At 53.9% G+C, this 24,035-nt stretch overlaps 1 protein-coding gene across 2 annotated transcripts in view; it reads left to right on the forward strand.

The window, feature by feature from the left end:
• Positions 1–23,534, forward strand: part of SLCO2B1 (solute carrier organic anion transporter family member 2B1) — a 34,818-nt gene extending 11,284 nt beyond the window's left edge. For both annotated transcript variants that reach the window (XM_082278768.1, XM_082278769.1), the window contains 13 exons: positions 1,535–1,672; positions 1,762–1,924; positions 3,398–3,625; positions 4,646–4,744; positions 5,117–5,247; positions 11,882–11,990; positions 15,948–16,112; positions 17,276–17,468; positions 18,338–18,494; positions 20,440–20,600; positions 21,695–21,759; positions 22,268–22,388; positions 23,002–23,534. In XM_082278768.1, coding sequence (XP_082134894.1) covers positions 1,535–1,672; positions 1,762–1,924; positions 3,398–3,625; positions 4,646–4,744; positions 5,117–5,247; positions 11,882–11,990; positions 15,948–16,112; positions 17,276–17,468; positions 18,338–18,494; positions 20,440–20,600; positions 21,695–21,759; positions 22,268–22,388; positions 23,002–23,170 — 1,899 coding nt within the window. In that variant the 3' untranslated portion in view covers positions 23,171–23,534. The remainder of the gene's footprint in view (positions 1–1,534; positions 1,673–1,761; positions 1,925–3,397; positions 3,626–4,645; positions 4,745–5,116; positions 5,248–11,881; positions 11,991–15,947; positions 16,113–17,275; positions 17,469–18,337; positions 18,495–20,439; positions 20,601–21,694; positions 21,760–22,267; positions 22,389–23,001) is intronic.
• Positions 23,535–24,035: the final 501 nt, after the last annotated feature.

Consider the following 24,035-nt stretch of genomic DNA (forward strand, 5'->3'; position numbering starts at 1 on the left):
GCAGGGCCATCTTTCCTTTCTGTGCTTTACTCTGCCCAGACAGGGCAGAATAAAATAGCAGATTCCCAACCCCTTTTGAGCTGAAGAGGATGCGGGGCAGTGCTGGGCAGCTGCTGAGCTGCTGTAAACCCATGAAGGTCCTGGATTGGATGCTGTAAGCCCATTCCAGTGGGCTGTGTGCTGTGGATGCCTGGAATAAACAGATCTGGTTCCAGCCTTTGCATCTGATGTGTTCAGGAAGCAGAGCCTGAACACAGCCAGCGACTTGTAGGAATGTAGGAGTTTTAGCAAAGCTGACTCTGGGGACGCTTTCCTCTGGCTGGGTGACATTTCCCCAGTCCAGGCACGTTGCATCCATCAGTGGTGACATGAGCCTGGGACGGGGATGGTCCTGGATGGTGGCCTGGTGTGCATTGTGCCAGCCCATCCCCTTGGGAGGTGGTGACCATATCCCAGCCCCACAGTTCTCAGGGACCCCAGGGGTTTGGCCTTCCCCTTGCCCCCTTCTGTGCTGTGGATATTCCCTGGGCTTACAGAGCAGGCCAGTTTGGCAGTGACCTCCCTTCAGGCCTGGATCAGAACGAGACAGAGCAGAAATCCAGGCCAGGCTGAGCAGCTTCTCTGTGGTGGGAGCTGGTGCAAAACACACAGAGCAGGAGTGGTGCCCTCAGGGTCTGGGCATCATCCAAGGCTGAGGGCAGCAGCTCTGGAAGGAGCCTGGGGCATGCAGCCTGTCCTGCAGGGAAATGGGTGGGCTGTGGCTGTTCAGGCTGGTTATTTGAACTCCTCTGGGGGTTGGAAGGATGCCTGGGAGAGCCACAAGGCAGCAGGGAAGGAGATGGGCTCACCTGGAGGAGGGAGGGTGGAGATGAGGCCAAATTATTTTCTGGGAGATGGTGGACTTTGAAAAGGTTTTCTTCTGGAAGTGGAAGAGAACCTTCACATTTTCCAAAGGAGGAGTCTTTTACATCTAGGGCTTTGTGGGAAGGGAAAGGAAGGGAAAGGAAAGGAAGGAAAGGAAGGGAAGGAAAGCAGTCTGAATTCTTCTCGCTGACCTTCTCCTGACTTTGCCTCAAGGAGTTGTTTGTTGCTGTGTTGGGAAGGGCTCATTCCTGTCCCAGAAGAAGCTCCCAGCACTGGGGATGGCTGCCTGCCTCTGGCTGAATGGGAGCAGGAACGTTGCGCAAGCTCTCTTCTGCTCTGCATCCTAGGGACAAGGCCAACACAAACAGGCGCCATCCCAACTGAAGGAATGTGTTTGTCCAAAGCCACTTCTCAGCTGAAGGAATTACAGCCTCCCTGAAGATGCTGACCCTGTTGTTTTTTTTTGGCAGAGGGCTATTTCATGGCTCTGACCTAATTTCAGAAGAGTTCACTGGTGGCAGAGCAGGGGTGATATTTCCAAGCCTTGTGGTCAGAGGTTTATGTTGGATAACGGTGCCTTTCTGAGGGGGATGCAGTTTTTCGTGCTGCAGCTCTCAGTGACCCTCAGCTCTCGGTGACCCTGCTGGGGGCTCTCTTTTTGTGTTGGCAGTTCTTTGTGTTCTGCCACGGGCTGCTGCAGCTCTCCCAGCTCCTGGTCTCTGGCTACCTGAAGAGCTCCATCTCCACCATCGAGAGACGCTACGGCCTCTCCAGCCAGACCTCAGGGCTGCTCGCTTCCTTCAACGAGGTGAGTGCTGCCAGCCCCCTGTCCCTGCTGAGCGCTGTCCCGTGCTCTTCCCGTTCCCTGGGAGACATTCCCGCTCTCTGTCCCTGCAGGTTGGGAACACGCTGCTGATTGTCTTCATCAGCTACTTCGGCAGCCGCGTGCACCGGCCGCGCCTCATCGGCTGCGGGGCCATCCTCGTGTCCCTGGCCGGCTTCCTCATGTCCCTGCCCCACTTCATTACAGGGCCCTACGAGTACGACCAGTCTGTGGCCAGTAAGTGCTCCAGAAACTTGGTTTAGGCCTTTTGGGGCAGAAGGAGGAAATAATAGGATGACACGATGGTTTGGGTTGAAAAGGACCTTAAAAACCATCGTGTTCCACCTCTGCCATGGGCAGGGACACCTTCCACTGTCCCAGGTTGCTCCAACGTGGCCTTGGACACTGCCAGGGATCCAGGGGCGCCACAGCTGCTCTGGGCACCCTGTGCCAGGGCCTGCCCACCCTCCCAGGGAACAATTCCTTCCCAATATCGCATCTACCCCTGCCCCCTGGCAGTGGGGAGCCATTGTGAAATGACCTTCCCTCCAGGCACTGTGAGCTGCGAGCTGCAAGCTGTTGGCTTCTCCTCAAGAAATCTTATTTTTCTAAGAATGAAATCATCTCAGCCTTGAGAGACAACAGCTACTTGGTGGAAAGCAGAGCCAGGGGACATGAGAATCATGAAGCCACGGCAAAGGGCAGGAAAACAATCAAAATACAGGCTGTGCCTCTGATTCCCCTTGTTTGCTGCACATCCAACCTCACCTGCCTTCCCTGGTCTAGCTGGGCTGCCTTTGAGGTTTTAGACCCCACCAGATAATCAGCCTCCCTTGAGAAACATGCAGGTCTAAATCACTTGTGGAGGGAATGAGACACGGTGGGTTTGGGATTTTCTTTCTGAAGGAAAGTGAAGGGATGAGAAAAGAAAGAAAGGAGAAAACCAGTTTTTTGCCACCTTCCCAATTCCTGCCACAGAGCTCCAGCAAGTCTTTAGAGGCCTCCACTGAGGAGCTTTTGTTTGGCTCATCAGAAGAAGTGCAGCTGTTTCAGGCAACTGCAGACACCAAAGGAAGGCTGAAAAGGTGAATAACTGCTGGCTGCACATAGGGGCCAGCTGCAAACCCCAGTTTGGAAACAATGAGTTGGTGTTTCAGCAGTGCTGGTGCAGGATTTGGGGCACAATCATGGAAATCCTGCTATGAGCACCCCCACCCCCTTGCCCGGGGTTCCAAGGAAGATGAGGGTGCTAGAATCAGCACTTTCACTTAGGCAGTAAAATGTGAAATTAGTTCTCATTTCCTGGGTAGCCACTCACAAAATCTGCAGGTTTGCTCATTTACCTGTATTAGAAGGTCAGTCAAAGGTCCTGGGAGTGACCTCAGCTCCCCTTCCTTGATGAAGGTGGCTTTTCATGGCACGTGAACCCATCTCTGTGAACATCAGTGGAGTGCTCTTTGCACCTTCTTTGTATTTTCTTTCACCTAAGGATAAGATAAGGACATGGAGTTGCTGGAGCAAATCCAGAGGCGGCCCTGGAGCTGCTCCAGGGCTGGAGCCCCTCTGCTCTGGAGCCAGGCTGGGAGAGCTGGGGGTGCTCACCTGGAGAGGAGAAGGCTCCAGGGAGAGCTCAGAGCCCCTTGCAGGGCCTAAAGGAAGAAGTTCTTTCTCCAGACCGAGCTCCTCAGACCTTTCCCCTTGCCACTGCAGGCACCTTCAGCAACACCACGGACCTGTGCCAGCCCGGGGCCCCGGGGGCCTGGGCCAACCTGAGTGCTGCCAGCTGCACCCCCCACGCCTCCAGGGAGAACCACGAGGTTCTCCTGGTCATGTTCATGGCCCAGGCACTGCTGGGCATCGGTGGCGTGCCCATCCAGCCCTTCGGCATCTCCTACATCGACGACTTCGCCAGTGAGAGGAACTCCCCCCTCTACCTGGGTAAGGCTGGGCTGCTTGGGAGGGGGAGAAGCCAGGGTGGAGGTGACAGCAAGGCCAGCCAGGACTAATTTGCATGAATGAGAGCAGGGCTCGTTACAGCCCTTGTGCTCTGCCCAGAGCCAGGAAAGTTTCTGCAAAAAGAGTTTACCTGCTTCAGGCTTGGAGACCAGGAGAGCTGGGAAGCACCACTTGGGGCAGATGCTGGGGTTTTTGGCCTGAGAGATAACTTGGAGATGGAGTTAGTAACCATATCCTCCTCCAAAAAGGCTTCAGGAAGGACAAGAGGGACAATCTGATCTCTGTGGCAGCTGTGGGCTTAAGGGGCAGCAACGAGGACTCTGTTTAGATGTTAGGAAAGTGATACAACCCAAAGGAAAGCAGGTTCAACCACCCAGGAGATGGGAGAGTATCCTTCAGAACAGCTTGGGCACAGGCCCAAAAGGGGTGTCCCAGAGTGGTGGGATGGACAAGGTGGTCCTTGCAGGTCCTTCTAGTCCTCTCCCAGCTGTTGCCTGTGACAGCCTTTTGAACTGAATGGAACAGCAAAGGTAGATCAGAAACAGGTCATTACTGTTAAAAAACAGAAGCACAGCATCAAATTTTGCTCTGGTATATGATCCAAACCAGGTAGGAGTTGAATCTTACATGTGGGGATTTCTTTTATCAGTAATTCATGGAGGAGAGTTCACTGATAACTTTTATCTCCTTAACCTTGTAACAAACCTTGGTGTTTCCTGGATTACTGATGCCAAGGGGCACATCTTGTTCCTGGGAGTATTGCAGTCCTTCTAGGAGGCTGCAGACAAGCGTCAGGAAAGGTCTGAGCCGTGCCAAAGGGAATTCCGTGTGTGAAGGGAGTATAGGGAGCATGGGGCTGTGCCTCTTGGGGATTAGAAAGCTGCTGGGGAAGTGGGCTGTGCTGGAGGCAGGCACAGCAGAGCCTCGTCCCACCCTGAGCCCCCTCTGTCCCCGTGGTCCCTTCCCCCAGGCTGAGCCCCTCCCCGCTCTCGTACCTCGCAGGAATCCTGTTCTCCGTGACGGTCATCGGCCCGGGGGTGGCCTTCATGCTGGGCTCTGCCATGCTGAGGTTCTACGTGGACATCGACAAAGTCGGCGCAGGTGAGGGAGCAGGTCCTGGGAGAGCTCCTAAAGCAGAGGGGCTCCCAGCCTCCTGTGGGTTCTGCACCCTGTGCTGGTGGGGCAGAGGGCCATCCAGGACATCCCTGTCCCAGCTGTCTCCATCCAAAGGGCTGAGTGGCTCTTTGGACGTCCTGGGGACAGCAGTGAAATAGGAAAGAGACAATGAAATGTGATTTAGTGCTGGGATGATCACCGGCAAACACTGCTCAGACCCCAGATGGTCCCTGGGTTGGGAGCCACCACCTTGGGGCTGATTGATGTCGGGGGTGACTGGGGCCACCCTTCGGTGCTCTGGGCTCCCTCCCTTGTCCCAGCATTGGTCTGATGCCCCTCTCCCCACTTGTGTTGCAGCTGAGGTGCAGCTCACCAACAAGGACCCGCGCTGGGTCGGGGCCTGGTGGCTCGGGTTCCTGGTGGCCGCCAGCCTGGTGGCCGTGTCTGCCCTGCCCTACTTCTTCTTCCCACGGGAAATGCCGAAGGAGGTAGGAGAGGTTCTGCACACACACACACACACCTCGGTGGAGCCAGAATGTCAGCCACAGGGACTGGAACCAGGATCTGTTCCTTAGGAAGGGAAGGGTGCAGTCTCAGATTTTCATGTTTCCATGAGAGGGTTGCAGGGGAGGTAAAGGGCAGCCAGCTTTGTCTGTGCTGGCAGCTGAGAATTCCTGAATTTTGGAGGTAGAATTGAAATTCCATCACTGGGCTCCTGGAAGACAAGGACACCCTTTTCCATAGGAGAAAAGGACTTAGCCCCGTGTTTCAGGTGCCAATGAGAGGCTGCTTGGGCAGGTAAAGGCAGCCAGACCTGTCTATCCTGGCAGGATTTTTCAGGAGCAGTCCTTGGACGTTTTAAATTACTGTGACATTTCTGAAATTCGAGCAGTGGGCTCCTGGAAGATGCTGGGAGCTCTTCTTCAGCAGCCGCTGGGGAGCAGGGCCAGGGAGTGGCCGTGCATGCCTGGAGTGCACAACTTGGGAGCTTCCCCAGCGCTTCCCTGGCTGCGCGTCCCGGCGTGTTGGCAGCAGCGAAGAGAACAGGCTGTGCTTGCAGAGGAGGCACTTTCTGTGGGTTGGGATGCTGCTGAAACTGCTGGGACATGCTCAGGAGGTGAAGCTGTGCTCATCTCGGTGTCTCGGCCACGCTCTGAGTGGTATCATTGCCTTGCACTTGTGCTTTGAGGCAGCATCAAAACCTTCCTGCCCAAACAAGTCTGTGCACCGCTGCAGAGTAATTCTTCACTTCTCCTGACACTGCCTGAATTTCCACAGGAGTGAGTGGAGATTTGGGGTTCCCCGACCTGTTTTACCAGTTCAGCTTGGGGATGCAGTGATTTACTCCTGGCTAACACGAGCTGTGAGGTGATGGGCTGGGAACTGCTCCGCGCCTGGCAGAGTAAAGGTGATCCCAAATGCACTGTGCCTGACTGATCCTCCTGCAGCCTGGGTTGCTCTGAAGCCTTGGGGATGGTCTGTGTTGGCAGGGCCTGCTCAGTATGCCAGGGTGCAACGCTCCATCGTAGGGAAAAGTTCTTCATTAGGGCTGATGGGAATATTAATTTCATAAGCAGCTCTTGAGAGAAAATAATGCACTTCCAACTAAAACAGCTGCACTTTCTGGCAAGTGCTGCACTCTGAGCAGTTTGGAAGAGTTGAATGGGTGGATATTGGTTTAAGAAAGAGCAGGAGAATTTCACCCTGCTCTGCTGGCTGGGATCTGTGGGAACGCTCCCACATGGCCGAGCACCCACGTATCCATCTGCAGCACGTGAGTTTCTTGAATTCTTGGATTTCTCCCCATTTTGCCATCCCCCTCAGAAAGCTCTTGGAATCTGCTGAAAGTTAAAAATAAGAATAGGAAAATACACTAAATGATTGCCAAATTCTGCCCTCCTTGCAGAATGGGAGGCACCGGGGCCAGCCACACCTGTCCCATGGGGGTATCAGCACCAGCAGCAGCAGCAAGGGGCCCTGCTTTAAAAATTCAGATAAAAGCCTGTGTAGAAAGTTTGCCAGGTGCTGTTGTGGGTAACACATGTGGGCTGCAGGAGCACTCCAAGATTTGTTGGAAATCCGCGGTGTCGTGGATGTTTTTCTGTATGTGTATATATAAATTGATATACATGTATGTATGTATGTATATCTAAAGATGTACATATGCATATATATGTATATAAGACCCTTTCTCTGGCTTGCCCTTGGAGTAAATCAGTGTTTGGCTAAGGACACAAAAGTGATGGGTTTTCCATCACAAAGGGCTGTGGATTCAGGCTGGGGTTGCTGGTGGTGTTAGTCTGGAGAATGGAGATCTTCCTGTGCCTAAAGGGGCTCCAGGAGAGCTGGACAGGGACTGGGGACAAGGGATGGAGGGACAGGACACAGGGAATGGCTTCCCACTGCCAGAGGGCAGGGATGGATGGGATACTGGGAAGGAATTGTTCCCTGTGAGGGTGGGCAGGCTCTGGCACAGGGTGCCCAGCGAGGCTGTGGCTGCCCCTGGATCCCTGGAAGTGTTCCAGGATTTCTGACTGTCCAAAGCAGGAGCAAATCTACCAGCAGAGCAACCACAAGCTGCAAGTACTTGAAGAAATCAACTGAGCTTTTCCACGCAGCTTGTAGAGCCCCAAAAATTTGTCTTACCCACAGCAGATGCCTTCAGGCTCGGCATGGGAACAGCCCATGCAAAAAGCTCTGCTCCGCTCTGCCCAGAGGCAGCTGAGGTGTTCCTGCACCAGCAGCTTGGATTCCATTTCTGGCCACCCTCCTCAGTGGGCATCACGCAGCGAACACCAGGTATCATCCAGCCCTCTGTGTCTTCGGAGACTTATCTGCCTCCTCCCACCAGCCAGGACACATCTACATCTTTCATTCCACAGCCACATTTCAGCTTCACCTTTTCTTGATGAATTCTTCCTTTGAAGTTCCTGCAAGGGCTCGTGTTAACATTAATGATAATGTAGGGCTGCTCTTCTGATCTTTTTTTTGTAAATTAGTCACTCCAAGCCCAGAACATCTTTATTTCTCTACTTTGCTGCCTGTCGGTAGGTTTCTAGCACCAGAGTATCCTGAATAATCCTGTTTGGGGGCTGATCACAGCAAAGCCATGGAGTTGTCATGAACTCAAGAAGGGGATGAGGGGATGAGGCTTTTATACTGGAAAAACTATTTTCAGTCAAGAACAGCTTTTTTTCCCAGTAATTCCAGTTTAATCCTGCCTCCATGAGCCTGGACCATTTCTTGCAGTTGTGTCCTGGATTGTGAGGAGCTTGAAGCACTTTCCAGTTGCTGTGTAGCCAAAGTTTAGCTCATGCTTTGCCATCTGCTGGTGTTGCTGCATCCCAAGCCAGGCAGCTGTATTGTCACAATATTCCAGTATTCCTGGGCCTGTGTCTGTCCTGCAGCTCTGAGGGTGACACGGAGAGGGACTGAAAGGGGGAAAGCTGCTCTCAGCAACGCCTCAGACAGAAACAGGAGCGCTGTCCTTGCTCAGCATTTCTCGTGTGCAGGACCTGTCTTGGCCACCCAGATCCCTCCTGCTGCAGGTTTGCTTTGGGACACTCCAAACACAGAACCCAATGTCTCCCAAATGCCAGAGGGGCTGAGTGACACTGAGTGACACTGAGGGACTCTTCCTCCTGGCTGGGACAAACCTCCCTGCCGTGTCAGCACTCGGCATCCACTGACAGATGCCTCAAGACAAAGCCCCCATGGATTTCATGGGAAGCAGGTCTGCGTGTCCCGCTCGTATCCAAGCTCCCATGGATTTCATGGGAAGCAGGTCTGCGTGTCCCGCTCCTGTCCAAGCCCTGGTGGCTCCAGTTCGCTGTCACACAACCCCTCTGGACACCAAGTCACTCCTCAGTGCTCTCCTCCTGAGCCTCACTGGCAGGAGGTTTCAAAAACTTATTTGCCTCCGTGTTGCAGGGACACCTTTCACTATCCCAGGTTACTCCAGCCTGGCCTTGCACACTGCCAGGGATCCAGGGGCAGCCACAGCTGCTCTGGGCACCCTGTGCCAGGGCCTCCCCACCCTCCCAGGGAACAATTCCTTCCCAATATCCCATCTGTCCCTGCCCTCCTTCTTCTTAAAGGCATTCCCCCCCCTGTCCTGTCCCTCCCTGCCCTTGCAGAAGTCCCTGTCCAGCTGTCCTGTGGGCCCCCACTGGGTGCTGGAGATGGAGCTCTTTCTCTGGGAAAAGGTGCTGTGATGCTCTGGGTGCCTCATTAAAGCTCCTAAAGCACCACCAAAGGCAGCCTAGGAGTACAGGGCATGATCTGAGGAGCAAAGAGGGCAAAGTGGAAGGACAGGCTTCAGGAGTGGGCTGGGCTCTACATGTGGATTTTCCCCAGGGAGCTTTAAAGTCAGGCACAAACAGCAGCTAAAAATAATCCTCCCATTCAGTGGGAGCAAGGTGCCCCTCCGCTGGTGATGTTAACACTCCTGGAAATAGGGTCCCTGGAGGGACCCGCACGTGCTGCAAGAGGCAGAATGAAGTGTTTGTGGGGAGCGTGACCTTGTCAAAAGGAAAGTAATCCTTTTGCAAGCTGTGAGGTTTTACACTTTGTTTGTCTAATATGAAAATAACTTCTCTGACTTTACTGAGCTGGGAGTGCCAGGTCCTGTTCACAGCCAGAGGGAAACTCTGCAGACACCTCAAAATAAGCAAAGAAAACCTCTCTGTCACAGAGCAGGTCATTTATCCCTGTTTCCAGGGGTGTATTTGGATAAGCCCAGGCTGCTGGCACCTCTGGCTGCCCTTCTCACAGGTGCAGTAGCAGGTGGGGAGAGCAGGAGCTGGCAGCAAAAGCTGCTTTCATTTTCCTTTCCTGCAGAGCCCTGCTCAGCCATCCCTGGATTTATTCGTGTCTGTGCAGGGAAACTGGGGATTTCCCCAGGCCAAGGTCAGGCTGGGGATGCTCTTCCTGGTGCAAAGTGTGTGGGAGCTTCATTCTCCTTCCTCAGAAGCCTGTCTGCCTCCTCCATCCCTGGAAGACTGGAAGTGATGCTAGTGGACTCAGGGAATCACGGCATGAGTTAGGTTGCAGGGACCTTAAAGCCCATCCAGTTCCACCCCTGCCATGGGCAGGGACACCTTCCACTGTCCCAGGCTGCTCCAAGCCCCATCCAACCTGGCCTTGGACACTGCCAGGGATCCAGGGGCAGCCACAGCTTCTGTGGGCAAAATCTTCCACACAGATAAAATCTCATTGCAAAAATGTGAGATGCAACGAGTGGCACCAAGAAACGGAGTCCTTTAAGGAATCATCCAAGAAAACCCAAGTATAGGGGCATTTTGCAAGCTTGGTTTGTTTCTCCTTGGCACGATGCTGGGGCAGGGCTGAGCAGCCAGCCCATGCTACTGCACCTTCCAGCTCCAGCTTCACAAATCCCTGCTGTAAGAGTGCCAAAATCCCCCGTGGCAGGAGCACAGCATCCTCCTCAGGGCTTGGGCATCGCTGATGGTGCAGCCAGCAGCATTCCAGCACCATTCCAGTATCATCTGCAGCAAGCAGGCAGGATTCCTGCTTTTCCTTTTGCCCCTGCTTTCCTTCATCCCAGAGGAATGTATTTCCTGATCCTTTCAGGCAGCAAAAAAATATACCAGGGCCAAGGCAGCACGGGGAGAGGAGCTTTCCTCCTCTGTGAGGGCTTTGCTCCCTGTGCAGGCAGCTGCTGCTCCTGAGCCAGCACGGAAATGTCCCTCGCAAGGGTCACCGGCAGGGACAACTCAGACTGGGGAATTTGGGGGGAGTTGCGTTTTGTCTGGACGTGCCGGCTGTTGACTCTCAGAAGTACAAACAGCTGGAAGCTGAGGAAGCCACAGTCAGGAACAGCTTGAATGTATTTTTGGAAAGTGCTGCAGTTTCAGAGCAGAGAGAAGAGCCCCTGTAACGCAGTTGAAAAGTGAAAGGGAGCCGGATTTTATCTTTGCATTTGAAAAACGTATGAAAGCCTGAGCTCCAGCCATAAAAAACAGGAAAGGAGTTTCATTGCTTTTGCCCTTAAAAAAGGGCACGTGGCACCCGCAGCACAGACACTGTGACCTCGCTGTGGTTTAATGACCACTCTCAGTTTCAGAGCACAGGAGGTGATTTTCGCCCAAGAGCTGCCTGTTTCTCTGTGTCCATTACAAGTCTCTAATTGCTGTTGAATGAACTCGTTTGTCCAGCCCAGACTGGTGCCAGGAGCTGCAGCAGAGCTGCTGAGCTGAGGGGGGTGGCAGAGCCGGGCTGTTGGCTCTGGCTGTAAGCACTCCGTGGTTTCCCCTGAGCCCTGCCCTGCCACCCCACAGGCACAGCCCCACAGCTCCTCTAATTAATGCCCTTTGCTCCTGTGATTCCCCTAAAAGCAGAGCAGGGGACCCGAAGCACATCCCAGAAATCCTCTGCTCCTTTGGCTTCCCAGTGCCGTGGGGTGTTGGACACTCGGCCAAGTGGGGCTGCAATGGACCTTCCACACTCTGAGCCCTCCAGGGCTGGGGGCTCCACCACTGCCCTGGGCAGCCTCTTGGCTCAGGAGGTGACAAATGTTTTGCCTCCATCCCAGACCTCCTGCTTGCCTGGATACACTTTCCTCTTAAAATTGCTGCCTCTTTCCTGCCCAGCAGCTTTTAGGGAACACAGAGACACAGGGAACTGCTCATCCTCCATCCAAACCGGTGCCCAAAGCTGTGCTGGTGGGGATCCAGCTGTATCCCTCTTGGGTGCCTGTGCCTGTCCCCACACACAGAGGTACAAGAACTTCTGGGGCAGAAAACTATCCCTCTAAGGGTATCCAGCTTTCCCTGCAAAGGTTTGCACCTCCTGAATTTGTGTGAGCTGAGCACACGGTGTGCTGTGCCTGGGGAACGGCACAGCTTGATATTGATGAAGTGTGATCCACTGCTGTCAGGAAAGGTGGGAAAACTTCCCTGCAGCATGGATATATGTCTGGATGCTCTCAGCCCCATTGGAAACCCGGTGGTGTGGGCAGGGAGCAGCAGCTGGACACGGACAGGGATGGCCAAGGCCAAAAACATCATGGGCTGCTGTGTGTCATGGTTTGGGAGAGAAAAGGCGAGAACAGGGGAAGCTCTGTCATGATGTGTGCAGTGACAGCCTCTGGTGTGTCCCCAGGTGGTGAGAGGGAAGGACAGTGGCAGCAAGAAGAGGGAGGACATGCTGAGCCAGCTCAGGTCGAGATCCAAGCACATGGAGAACCTCTCCCTACCGGAGTTCATCAGACGTAAGTGTGGAATGTCCCGATCCCACGCGGATGGCGACTCCCTGCTGGCACAGACAGCTGAGCTGGGGCCGTGCCGGGGCTGCAGTGCTGCCAAGGAACAGGGATGTTCCCACCTACGCTCAGCCCAGCTCATGGATGGGCCCTCGAGATGCACCTTAGGCTCAGTGTTGGGTTTAACCCCTCTGCTCCTAGCAGATGTGGTTCACCTCACCCAGACTGCCCTGCTGCACCTCATGCCAGCCAAAGCACCTGGGCTTGGTCACTCTGAGTGTCACATGTCTTCCCTGGAAGTGCCCAAGGCCAGGTTGGACAGGGCTTGGAGCAACCTAGGCTAGTGGGAGGTGTCCCTGCCCATGGCAGGGGTGGGACTGGGTGGGCTTTAAGGTTCCTTCCAGCCCAAATCCTTCTGTGACTCTGTGATTTATGGCTCAGGTGGGCAGTAGGAAACAGGCCAAGATCTCGCCAGAGCCCAAATCCAGGCAGGGAAGAGGGGTGCAAGCTGTGAGCCTGGAGCAGGGCCATGGCAAGGGAGAGACCCCCTTCAGTCAGAGGGGCTAGGGTGCATCCAGCTGCTCTTGCTCAGTCCTCAGGCCATGGCAGGAATCAGACCCACAGCAGCACTGGCAACTTTCATCCCCAAAAACCCTCTTCAGACCCGCTCCTCCAAGGCTGGAGACAATATCCAAGCCAGGCTGACCTCCTGTCCCACTGAGGATGGCCGGCACTGCCTGGGGCCAGGGTCTGAGCAGCTAAAATCAGAGACTGGGATTTGAATCCAGTGCAATTAAGTTGTTTGGAAATGAGTGGGCTCTTTGTGCTGAAGGGGATCAGCTGGGCTTTAGTCTGTGGAGGCATCTGCTAATGGTTGGGATGTTTGGGGTTTTTAAATACGCTGCACTTTGGCAACTACTTATGAAAAGTGGCCCTCTGAAGTCACTCCGTGTCAGCTTCCACCATATTTCCCAGCTATTATCCCGTTAACTTATTGGAAATCCTCTGTGTTCTGAAGGTCAGTGCAGGGCAGGCACAGCCAGGGAGGCGTGGGCAGGTTTTCCTCCCGCTGGTGGCAGCGTTTGCTCGTCAGCCTAATGCTCAATTAGAGGAGGCGGTCGGGGGTTTCTTCCCCCCCCGACCTTGTTGCACTGTCATTTAGAATCCTGTGTGATGGCAGCGGCTGCGTGGGAACAGATTGATAGTGCTCAGATGGGATTTTCACACCAACACTCTGCTCTGTGCCTCTGAAACACGAATGAAAATGAGCTCCCCGCTCCCGGGAGGAGAGAGGAGGAAATATCTTACCCTGCTCCAGCTGCAGCTTTGGTTCGGGGCTTGCATCAGTGTTGCTGTGTCAGGGCTGTGGTATTAAATTCATTATTTCAGAGAATTTATCCCCCAAAGCCCAGTTCTGAAATAAATGAAGCATCTGGTTTTTGTCAGGAGAGCAATCTTGCTGAAATCACCAGGATCTCCAGTACAAAACCCTGTTTAGAGCCAGGAGCAGGGTGACAGGTAGTGTGTGATGGTTAGATGGGACAGTTTGGGTGAAGCCTAAAGACTGCAGGGCTGGCTCATCCACGAGTCACTGGAAAGAGAATTTTCTTCCCATTCCATCACTCTCCTGCTTGTTTTGTTTCCTCTCTCAGTTTCTATTTTTACTATTATTTTCTACACGATAATTTATGAAAGCAGCATTTGGAGATTGTCCAGCCTGAATCACCTTGGAAGTGTCCAAGGCCAGGTTGGATGGGGCTGGGAACAACCTGGGATAGTGGAAGGTGTCGCTGCCCATGGCATGGGACTGGATGGGCTTTGAGGTCCCTTCCAACCCAAACCTTTCCACGATTATGGAGAAGGAAACGCCTTTTGCCACATGTGTTCTGTTGCTTTGGGGATAACCAGAGAGCAAAATCAGGCTTGTGGGAAGTTTTGCCATGTCCTGCAAGCAGAACAAGGCTGGGCTGGAGCCCATGCCATGAGGTGCTCCTGGGGGCTCTGGGCCTCTCTGGGGCAGGGTGTGAGGGCAGCACGCTGAGCCCTGGAGGCTCTCCCTTGGGCAGGAAGGGCCTTTCCAGCCCCGTCAGCGATAACAGGATGGAGCTGTGTGCAGGATAAGGGCCTCTGGGGACGTTCCAAGCACTGAGGTCAGTCACCCCAGGAGGGAGCAGCTCTGCTGGCTGAGTCCCTCAGCGCCGGGGACATCAGGCCTCCATGGGGAATGATCTTGGCTCTCGCACAGATGCTCTCTCCGTGGGACACTGGCTTGCACCCCCCCCACCACCAATTCCTCCTTCTGCAGGCATAGGATCTTCCTGCAGAAATAAAAATTGTAGGATTTAGCTTGCCTGAAGTAATTTCCATTGCTAATTTCCAGGCTTCTGTTGAAAACAGCTGGGAGGATGTGCCGATTCTGCTGCACATACTGGGAATTAGCCCATTAAAGGTGATCTTCAAAGCAATTGGAACGCTGCACTCGTGACTCGTTTGTTTCCCTTATGGTCCCTAGAGGCAGTTTCAAGGATATTTTTTGTTTATTATTTTGAAGTTTCCACTTGTTTTTCCTGTCTGCCCAGCTTCCTCTCTGGAGCTGTGAGGAAGATCCAATTAGTGCTGAGGTGGGGATTGCAAAGGATGGAAGTCTTGCTGCTCCCACCATGAAGTGGGGACCTGCTCAGCTTTCTACCTCTGAGTGGTAAAAAGAGTTGCAGCTTTTTACCTCTGATCTGGTGAGGCAGAGGGGGTGTGGTTTGACTGAAAAGACCAAAGGCCTACAAGGAAAAGAACTTTTTGGTGGAAGATTCCCACAAAAATCAGATTTTTCAGCAAGCAATCTGAGGTTTCCTATCTGTAATATGGCTCAGAAATTCCAGGAATATGCTTTGAAGATCAGGACCTGTAGTGGTACTTGAAAGCAAAACCATCTCCCCTCTTGGGTTCACATTGGTGTAATGCAGCTCCTTCCCTCTCCACTGACTGCCAGCCTCCACAAGGTCAAAATTCCAGGGTCCCTGACCATACCCAGTATGCTTGGACCTGCTTTTGCAACTCCCTAAAATTTTGGACTGCTTGCCTGACCTGAGGGCAGAGTGCTGAGCAGGAGAGGCAATGCTGCCATGAGTTTGGGGAGTTTTGCCTTTGCACATGGAGGACCCTACTGCACCCACAGAGGATCCTTTTGCCCTCCACAGAACATTTAGGACAGCCAAAATCCGTCCCCATCTGGGGACAGCTCCCAGACTAGCCCCAGGGAGGCCTCCCCACCGCAGTGCCCTGGTGCCGCTGGGCTGGAGCCGATAGAAAGATTGTCCCAGTTGTTTGTCAGCTGCCGAGAATTAACACCATTAATTTATGGCAGTCCTTTGCATTAATCCTCCCTGTTAATTCCTTATCTCTGCTCCAGCATATTGGCTGCCCGAGCCCTCATCTGGGAAACTCACCAGCAGTTCGTTCGGAAGTTGCCCTTTGTGTGCCAGCCAGAGCAGGGGAAGGCAGCGGGAGAGCAGCAGCAGGAGCAGAAAGTGGGGTTGGGATGTGCAGGAAGGGGAGATCACTCCAGGATGGACAGCTGCAGCTCCCAGCTGGCAGCACCGGGCACCCCGTTCCCTGGCAGCTGGGGCTGCCTGTGCTGAGCTCCGTGGAGACCTCTCCTGCTCAAGGGTTCAGCCCTAGAGCAGCTTGCTGGAGCGTTTCTTGCCTGTAATCAAAAAATGCATTTTTCATTATTGAAACAAAAAGGACACTGAAATTGCAAGGGCAGCAAACAAATAAATTAACTTTCAGTGACTTCCCATGTACTTTTGTGTTTGTTTTAGCAGAAGCCCTGCCAGAAAGCTTCAAGGAAAGGGATGGAATGAGATGAGCTTTGCAGTCCCTTCCAACCCAAACCCTTCTGTGATTCCCTGATTAATATTTTGGTGTACCCCTGCTCTCCATGGTACAGGTGCCCCCTTGTCCTTTCAGGTTTCCCTGTGGTGCTGCTGAGGAACCTGCGGCATCCCGTGTACCTGCTGGTGGTGCTGGCTCAGGTCAACATCTCTGCCATGGTTGCTGGGTTAGCAACGTTCATGGGCAAGTTCCTGGAGAGACAATTCTCCCTCACAGCATCCTTGGCCAACATGATCATTGGTAAGTGTTGCTGAGCTTTTGACTCTTTAAAAAATAATCTAGAAATTAGGAAGAGCTCCTCTGGAATAAAGCCCCCCTCTCAGAATCAGTCGGAGAGTTCAGAGATCCTGCCCACAGTTCCTCAGGGAAAGAGGCCTCTGAGGTCTGCAAGAGATAAATCAGAATAAAGTGAGCAGAGCAGACTGGCAAAGCCCAGGGCTGAATGCAGGCGGGAAGGTTAAATGCTGAAGCAGTGCTCTCCTGCCCCGATGTGAGCTGAGCTGCTCCCAGCTCAGATTTACCCTCTGCATTCAAGTCAGCCCTGTGCTCAGTGGATGAATTTCTCTAGCCTTTGTTCTCACCACTGAGTCTTGCTTTGCCTTTTTCCCTCAGATCAAAAAGCTTTCTGTAGCTGGAAATTCCTTCCTTGCGTGGGTATTTATGGGCTGAAAGCAACCTCCCTGTTGATCCTCAGCTGAATTAATCAGTTTGCACGTCTGTAGCTGAACTTTGGTCTCCCCCAAAAATGGGGGGTTTTAGATAAATGGGGTTTTACAAGGGTGACCACAGAAATGGGCACAGTCCTGTGCTGCACAGAAATTAAACATCCTCCCCAGGTTTACTTGGTGCTTCCTCCTGTCCACACTGAAAAATCACATTTCGCTGGGTGAAGCATGGCTTTCCACTGCTCCTGGCATCTTCCATCCATGGATACATAAGGCAGCCGGTTTGCCCTGGCTTTGAAAAGCAGCTTTTTCGTAGCATTATTCCACCAGTTCCTGCAAAAACCTTGGTCCCTTCTGAATCCCCTGTGCTGAAAAACAGGAACCCAACAGCAAATCCCCTGGGCCTTTGCTGTGAGAAGGGACTGATGCAGCTCAGAGGATGGAAAGCAAGGTACAGTGATAGGACAAGGGGGAATGGCTTTAGGTAGGGTTTTAGGAGGGAATCCTTCCCTGTGAGGGAGCTGAGGCTCAGGGTGCCCAGAGCAGCTGTGGCTGCCCCTGGATCCCTGGAGGACATGGAGGACCCTACTGCACCCACAGAGGGTGGAAGTGTCCAAGGCCAGGCTGGATGGGACTTGGAGCAGCATGGGACAGTGGAAGGGCTGGAACTGGGTGATGTTTAGGATCCCTCCCAACCCACTCTCTGATTCCCTGATTCCATGCCCTGCCTTTCCCCAGGTGCCGTGAACATCCCCGGGGCCATGGTGGGGATTGTGGTGGGCGGTGCCATCCTGAAGCGGTTCCAGATGTCTCTGAGGCAGTGCAGTGCCCTGTGTGTGCTGGGCATGCTGCTCTGCCTGCTCGGGGCCTTTCCCCTGCTCTTCCTGGGCTGCCCCACGCAGAAGGTGGCCGGTGTCACCTACTGGGACAGGTACCACTGCTCCGCGGGCTGGGCACGGGGCGGGGGGGCATTCCCAGGGTGGGCACACCCCAGCCACGGGCACATTCCTCGGGGTGGGGGTGGGAGCCAAGCAGAATCCCCAGAAATTGATTCATTTCCTCAGGAGAAGCAGCTGATGGAGATAAAGTAAGAAATTCTTGTGGATAAGCACCGAGTCTGCCGTGTCCTCAGGTTTAGGGCAGAAAAGATACAGATACCCTTCGTGATTTATCCCACACACAGTGGAGTCAGTTCAGCTTTATCTCCTTTGGGTTAAAACCTTTTTAACATGAGATTTTTAGGAGCAGGGTTATACGAGTTCCACCAGTGAGATTTCCCACTGAGGAGCAGGTGTGGAACCCGAAGTAAACATGTTTTTGGCACAAACAGCACAAGACTTACATTTCATCTTGGAAAGTTTTGGGCCAGCCCTGAGATCACACCTTCCAAGCTATGGCAGCTAAACGTGGGCAGGATTTTCTTGTGTGCCCTCAAGGCTTGATCCAGGTCTCTGTGAATTGCCTGGTCAGTGTCCTGTGGTCCCGGCCCTCAGGGGAATCTCCCTCCCTCCCTCCTTCCCTCCCACAGTGGGGTGTTGCAAGAACCCCAAAGCCCGGGCTTGGGACCAAGTATGAAGGAAGTGGGAGGCTCCTGGGACCATTTGTGGCTGGGATGCTTTGCCCAGGCAGAGCCGAGGCCCGGGGTGATGGTGGAATTCCCGTGGCTCCTCACTCACACGTGGGGAAGGGTTTGTTGAGCAGTCAAGTGGGTTTTTACTGATCTCAGCACACAGGCAGTTTGTTTTCTCTGTAAGATGCACATTGATCAGTACCTGGCACTAACACTTTCCTCGTGCTCAGCTCTGGGTTTGGGCACCACGACATGGAGTGCAACGCGCATTGTCACTGCCCCGAGAAGGGCTTCAACCCCGTCTGTGGCTCCAACGGCGTGGAATACACCTCCCCCTGCTCTGCTGGCTGCAGGAATGTGAACATCGACACAAACAACTCAGTCCTGGTGAGTCAGGCCTGGGGCATGGCTGCTGAGGGGTGACCACTGTCCTGCTCCAGACTGGCAGATGGATTTTCTGATGTTCATTGGTGTTGGGCAAGCGCTGCGTGATCTGTGTGGGATGAGCAGGGGGAGGCTGGGAACATCCCTTGGCCAAGGCAACAGGCAGGAACCTCTTAGGATCCAGTGTTTTAGGATGTACAGGTGTCCCTCCCCATCCCCTGACCCCCAGGTCAGGCTGTGCTCCCCAAACCGTGGCTTCTCCAGATTCATTGCTACCCAGCAGCTTGAGGGGCCGCCCCAGGACCACAGAATGGTTCGGATTGGAAGGAACTTCCAAGCTCTCCCAGGCCACCCCCTGGATGGGCAGGGACACCTCCCAGGTGCCCAGGTTGCTCCCAGCACTGGCATTTGGCAGAGCTGTGGTAAGTGCTCTGGGAGAGCCTCGTCAGAGGGGTGTTACTCCACCTTTCAGCTCCCAGGTTTGCAGGGTGGAAATTCCCATCTGGTTGCAGAGTGCACACCCTCTCCATGGGCACAGGCTGCCCAGCCAAGTGTCTGCATGAGAGGGGGACTGAGTGGAGAGTCCAGTGCAGGGGCTGGAACAGTGGGGTTTGCTCCTGGCTTTCCTTTGGTGGGGTCTTTCTGCTGCCCTGTGCTTGTCTCTGCTGTGCTGCTCCCGGCCTGCCACCGACACCCCGACAGCTCTGAGCTCTCCCAGCTGCTCTGTGGGTCTGCAGACAGCGCAGTTCAACAGATAACCCGCACGGAAATCTTTGCCATTCCAACCTCTCTGCAGTCTGTGTAGGATGAGTGGCTTTCCGCTTGGCACAGGCTGTAATGGCAGCGTGGGACTGTCTGGGCAGTTTTCAGCAGCGTTTTGTTAATTAACAGCACTTCATTTTAATAACAATTATGCTTTCTGCCAGAGCTTAGTCCCAAATGTGCTTTCCTGCACCCCCACGCCTGCCTTTTGTATGGCAGATCCTTTCCAACTGCTTTCTTCCTCCTCGAAGTTGCCTCCCTCTTCCAGCCCTTGCTTTCTCGGAAATTTTACACTTTTCTTACAATTTTCAGCATCTCTGCCAGTACAGGGACCTGTGGCACTCATTGCCTACTGCCTTCCCTGTCCCGGGGTTTCCAAAAACCTCCCAGCCTGCAGAAAGCCCTGCAGCTGTGTGCCCAGCTCTGCTGCAGCCTTTCCAGAGGGCACCGTGCAAACTTGGATGTAGGAATGAGGTTTTGGGAGACCCTGAGCTGCTCCTACCTCTGGGATCACCCTTCTGCGAACTGCCACCCCCTCTGGCAACCAAAAGATGATGCTCATTATTAATTTAAAGGTCTCTTCAAAAAAACACCCAGAGGTTTCTTGTTTAAAAAAAAAAAAAAAAAAAAAAAAGAAAGAAAATTGTGGCTAAAAAATAGAGAAAAGGAAAAATTCCTCATCCATCACCCCAGGGCATCTTTTCTTTGCTATAATTCTCTGCCAGTTATTTATGAGCCTCTCTCAAAGGTGAGGTTTTACGTTTTTGATTTAACGCTGCCCTGAGGTTGGGCTCTGGCTGCAGCTGGGCCCTGCACACAGCCCTGGATGAAGAGGCTCACAGCAGGACAGCGCCTGGGCACGGATGGCAGAGCCCAGGCACCCTGTGCCAGGGCCTCAGCACCCTCACAGCCAGGAATTCCTTCCCAATATCCCATCCATCCCTGCCCTCTGGCAGTGGGAAGCCATTCCCTGTGTCCTGTCCCTCCAGCCCTTGTTCCCAGTCACTCTCCAGCTCTCCTGGAGCCCTGAACCGGGCTCTGACGTCTCCCCGAAGTACTGAGTGCTAATTACTGCTAATTATTTCCAGACAAATCCTACTGCCCTCCTTCACTCTGGCAGCGTTCCCTTCCATCTGCGCATCCCTGGGCACGTGAGCAGCCCCTGGACGTTCTCCTCTCTTTGCAGAACTACACCGAGTGCAGCTGCATCCCGGGACCGGGGCTCGCCAGGCCGGGCACCTGCGGCACCGGCTGCTCCCACCTCTTCGTGCCCTTCGTGGTCCTGTCCTGCCTGGCAGGGATCCTCGCCAGCACATCCCACACGCCGTCCTTCATGCTCATCCTCAGGTGGGGACGCCTTGGGCACGGTCCTGGGCAGCCACAAAGGGCTTCCAGAGGGGATGTTTGGTTCCGGAGGAAGGATTTCTGCAGCTGGGGGTTAAACCAGCCCTGTAGGGGTTAAACCAGCCCTGTTTTGCACCTCCTGCCTGTTCCTGCCGGGATTTTTACCTCAGCACAAGATGCACCATTAACTCAGCAGTAATTCAGCACACGGCACTTGGGCTCTTTTTAAGGCAGCTCTGTGTGAAGTTAAGAAGTTTAATTACCTTCCTTTGCTTGCAAGCGGCCTCCCTCCCAGTGCAGAGAGGCAATTAGGGCTGCACCTTCCCACATCCTTGGAAAGGTGCCTGTGGGGCAGAGAAGGATGGAGCCGCCTAGACGTGAGCCCAGGCTGGTGGGGCTGGACCCCAGCATGGGCAAAGCTGAGGGAGAGAGGAAAGCCATGGGGAAGTCTCTGTCTTAGTCTATAAATGGTACTTCCGAGCACATTTCCATGGCCAAAATACTCTAAAGAGTTGCTTTTTAGGGAAAAATCTGTTGTTAAAAACCCCTTTTTACCTCCCAGAGCTCCGTGCACTCCAGGCAGTCAGAGAGGAGAGGGAAGCTGAGTCCCCTGAGGGTGCTGGCCTGGGGGTCCTCTGCCAACCAGTCCTTTTCCACGTGTGAGCCCAGCAGGAACCACAGCCAGAAATACAGATTCCAGAAAACTGGGCTGCCACCAGAATGGACACTGGGGCTTCTCACCTCAGGAAAGCCGCTGCCTCCACGTGCAAAGCACTTGCTCAGTTACAAAAAGCATCCCTTTCATTGCCTCTGTTTCACTCACCCAGATTCTTTGACTCAAAAGCAAAAGTGCTCCTTAGCCAAGCCCTCTCCATGTCTTCCTGGGTCTGGCAGGATTTTCAGGCCAAGGGAAGGCCGTGGTCAGTGTTCAGCCCTAATGAATGAACCCTCATCAGCTTTGCTGATGTAAATGGGAACTCCCTGGGTGCTTGGTGGCTGGGTTGAAGGACCATGTGTGGGTGAGGTGCTGTGCCAGGGAGGGAAGCATCCATCCTGGTGGGATTGCCAGAGGACATGTTTTCCACTTTGTTTTTCAGGAGCATCCAGCCTGAAGACAAATCATTTGCTGTTGGGATACAGTTCATGCTGCTGAGAGTTTTAGGTAAATTGTGTTAAAATATCATCCTGGAAAATAATGGCAGCTCTTGGAGAGGGCTTTCCCAAGGCAGGGAAAGATGCTGCCTTGTGGGGTCTGGGGGTGCTCGCGGTGGGGATAAGACAGGGCAGCTCCAAGGGCTCCATCTCCATGTGCAAAGGAGGGACGGGAATACTTCAGGTCCAGGAGCTCAGGCTGTGTGCAGACACTGCTCTGCTCGCCTCCAGTGCATCAGGGGGGCTCCAAACCCTATCCTGGGACCCCACCAGTTACTTCTCCAAAGGGGAAAGTTCATGTGACCCTGGAGGCCCCCAGGCTGTGCCACAGCAGCCGTGGGAAGGAGCAGTAAGTGCTCAGTGTATAGAGGAGGGGAGCTGGAATGGGCTGCCCAGGGGCTGGTGGGGTCACCGTCACTGAAGCGTTCCGGAGGCACCTGGCTGGGACACGTGGGGACGTGGATTTGGGGTGACTTTGGTGGGGGGGATGGCTGGGCCCGGCTGACCCTGTGTTGCAGCTTGGATGCCGGGCCCGGTGCTGTACGGCAGCGCCATCGACACCACCTGCATCCTGTGGGAGAGCAGGTGTGACCGGAGGGCAGCCTGCAGGTACTACGACAACACCCTCTTCAGGCAGAGGTAGGGATGGAGACCGGGATCAGGGACTGCAGGGGCACGTGGCATCGGGATAATGGGGGTCAGGGACTGCGGGGACACGTGGCATCGGGATAATGGGGGTCAGGGACTGCGGGGACACGTGGCATCGGGATAATGGGGGTCAGGGACTGCGGGGACACGTGGCATCGGGATAATGGGGGTCAGGGACTGCGGGGACACGTGGCATCGGGATAATGGGGGTCAGGGACTGCGGGGACACGTGGCATCGAGATAATGGGGGTCAGGGACTGCGGGGACACGTGGCATCGAGATAATGGGGGTCAGGGACTGCGGGGACACGTGGCATCGGGATAATGGGGGTCAGGGACTGCAGGGGGATGTGGCATCAGGATAATGGGGGTCAGGGACTGCAGGGGGATGTGGCATCAGGATAATGGGGGTCAGGGACTCCAGGGGGACACGGCAAATCATTGTGCAAAGCACTGTGAACACACAGGGACACTCACCCCCCAGGCCCTGCCAGCTCTCTGCACTGTGGCAGAGGCAGTCCCTGGAAGAACCTCCCCAGAGTCTCAGGTGCTTGGAGCACTCAGGAATATCCCCACTCCCCTGATCCTCCGTTTGCACCCCACAGGTATCTGGGGCTGCAGTTTTTCTTCGAGGTGGGTGCTTTCCTGTGCTTCGGGGCTGTGTATCTGATCCTCAGCAAGCAGGAGGCCAGCCAGGCACAGGAGACAAAGGCGGAGCCAGAAAAGGAGAAACTGTCAGGAGACTCCATAAAGACCCCGGAATCCAAAGTGTGACACACCGCAAAGGTGAATTGTGATCATGTCTGGGGAGGTGGAGCCACGTGAATCAGCCCACACCCGAGCTGTGGAGGGTGGATGCCCGGAGTGATGCACCCTGGGGCTGCCTCCTGATCTCCCAGGCGGGATGAACTCTTCCTGCAGTGCTGGGGATCCATCCATGCGTTGTTCTCCACCTCAGGGGTGCAGCTTCTTCCTTCCCATGGATTAGTCCGCACACTTCAACCCTTGGACTCTGCAGCCTCCAGGATTTGTGTCCTTCAAAGCATTTTTTCCTGCTGAGCGTCTCGGTGATGCCAGCACTGAGCATTAACCATAAACCTGAAGGGTTTTGTGGGTTGTATTTTTTTAAATAAATCATTTTTAAGAAATGGTTTTGTACTGAACCCATAGATCTCTGTGACTGATGGTCTGTCCTTGCCTCCAGAATGTCAGCTGTGCTTGTTCCCTTTCCTCTCCTGGTGTCAGATGCCCTCTCCTCCTGGGACATTTCATCCAGCTCCAGCTGACACTGCTGGGATTTTTGTCACCACTTTTGTCAGAAGGACCAACCTGCACATCTGCAGGGATGAGGATCCTGGGGAGGGGAGGACACCAAAAGGACCTGGAGGTCCAGCCCAGGGGAGAAACTCCCATTCCTGCTTTGGCAGCAGGGACACAAAATAATAATAATAGTAGTAGTAATAATAATAGTAATAATAATAACAATAACAATAATAACAATAATAATAATAATAATTCCTATTTTTTGTGTTATCAGCACTTACTTTCTGATGGTCAGTGCTTATCACAGGAGCTCACTGAAGCACGTGGGAGTTCAGGTGCATTCCTGGTTTGCAGCTTGAGAAGGGAAGAACTTTTC

The sequence above is a fragment of the Coloeus monedula genome (genome assembly GCF_965178545.1).
Source record: "Coloeus monedula genome assembly, chromosome: 3".
Classification (NCBI taxonomy): Eukaryota; Metazoa; Chordata; class Aves; order Passeriformes; family Corvidae; genus Coloeus; species Coloeus monedula.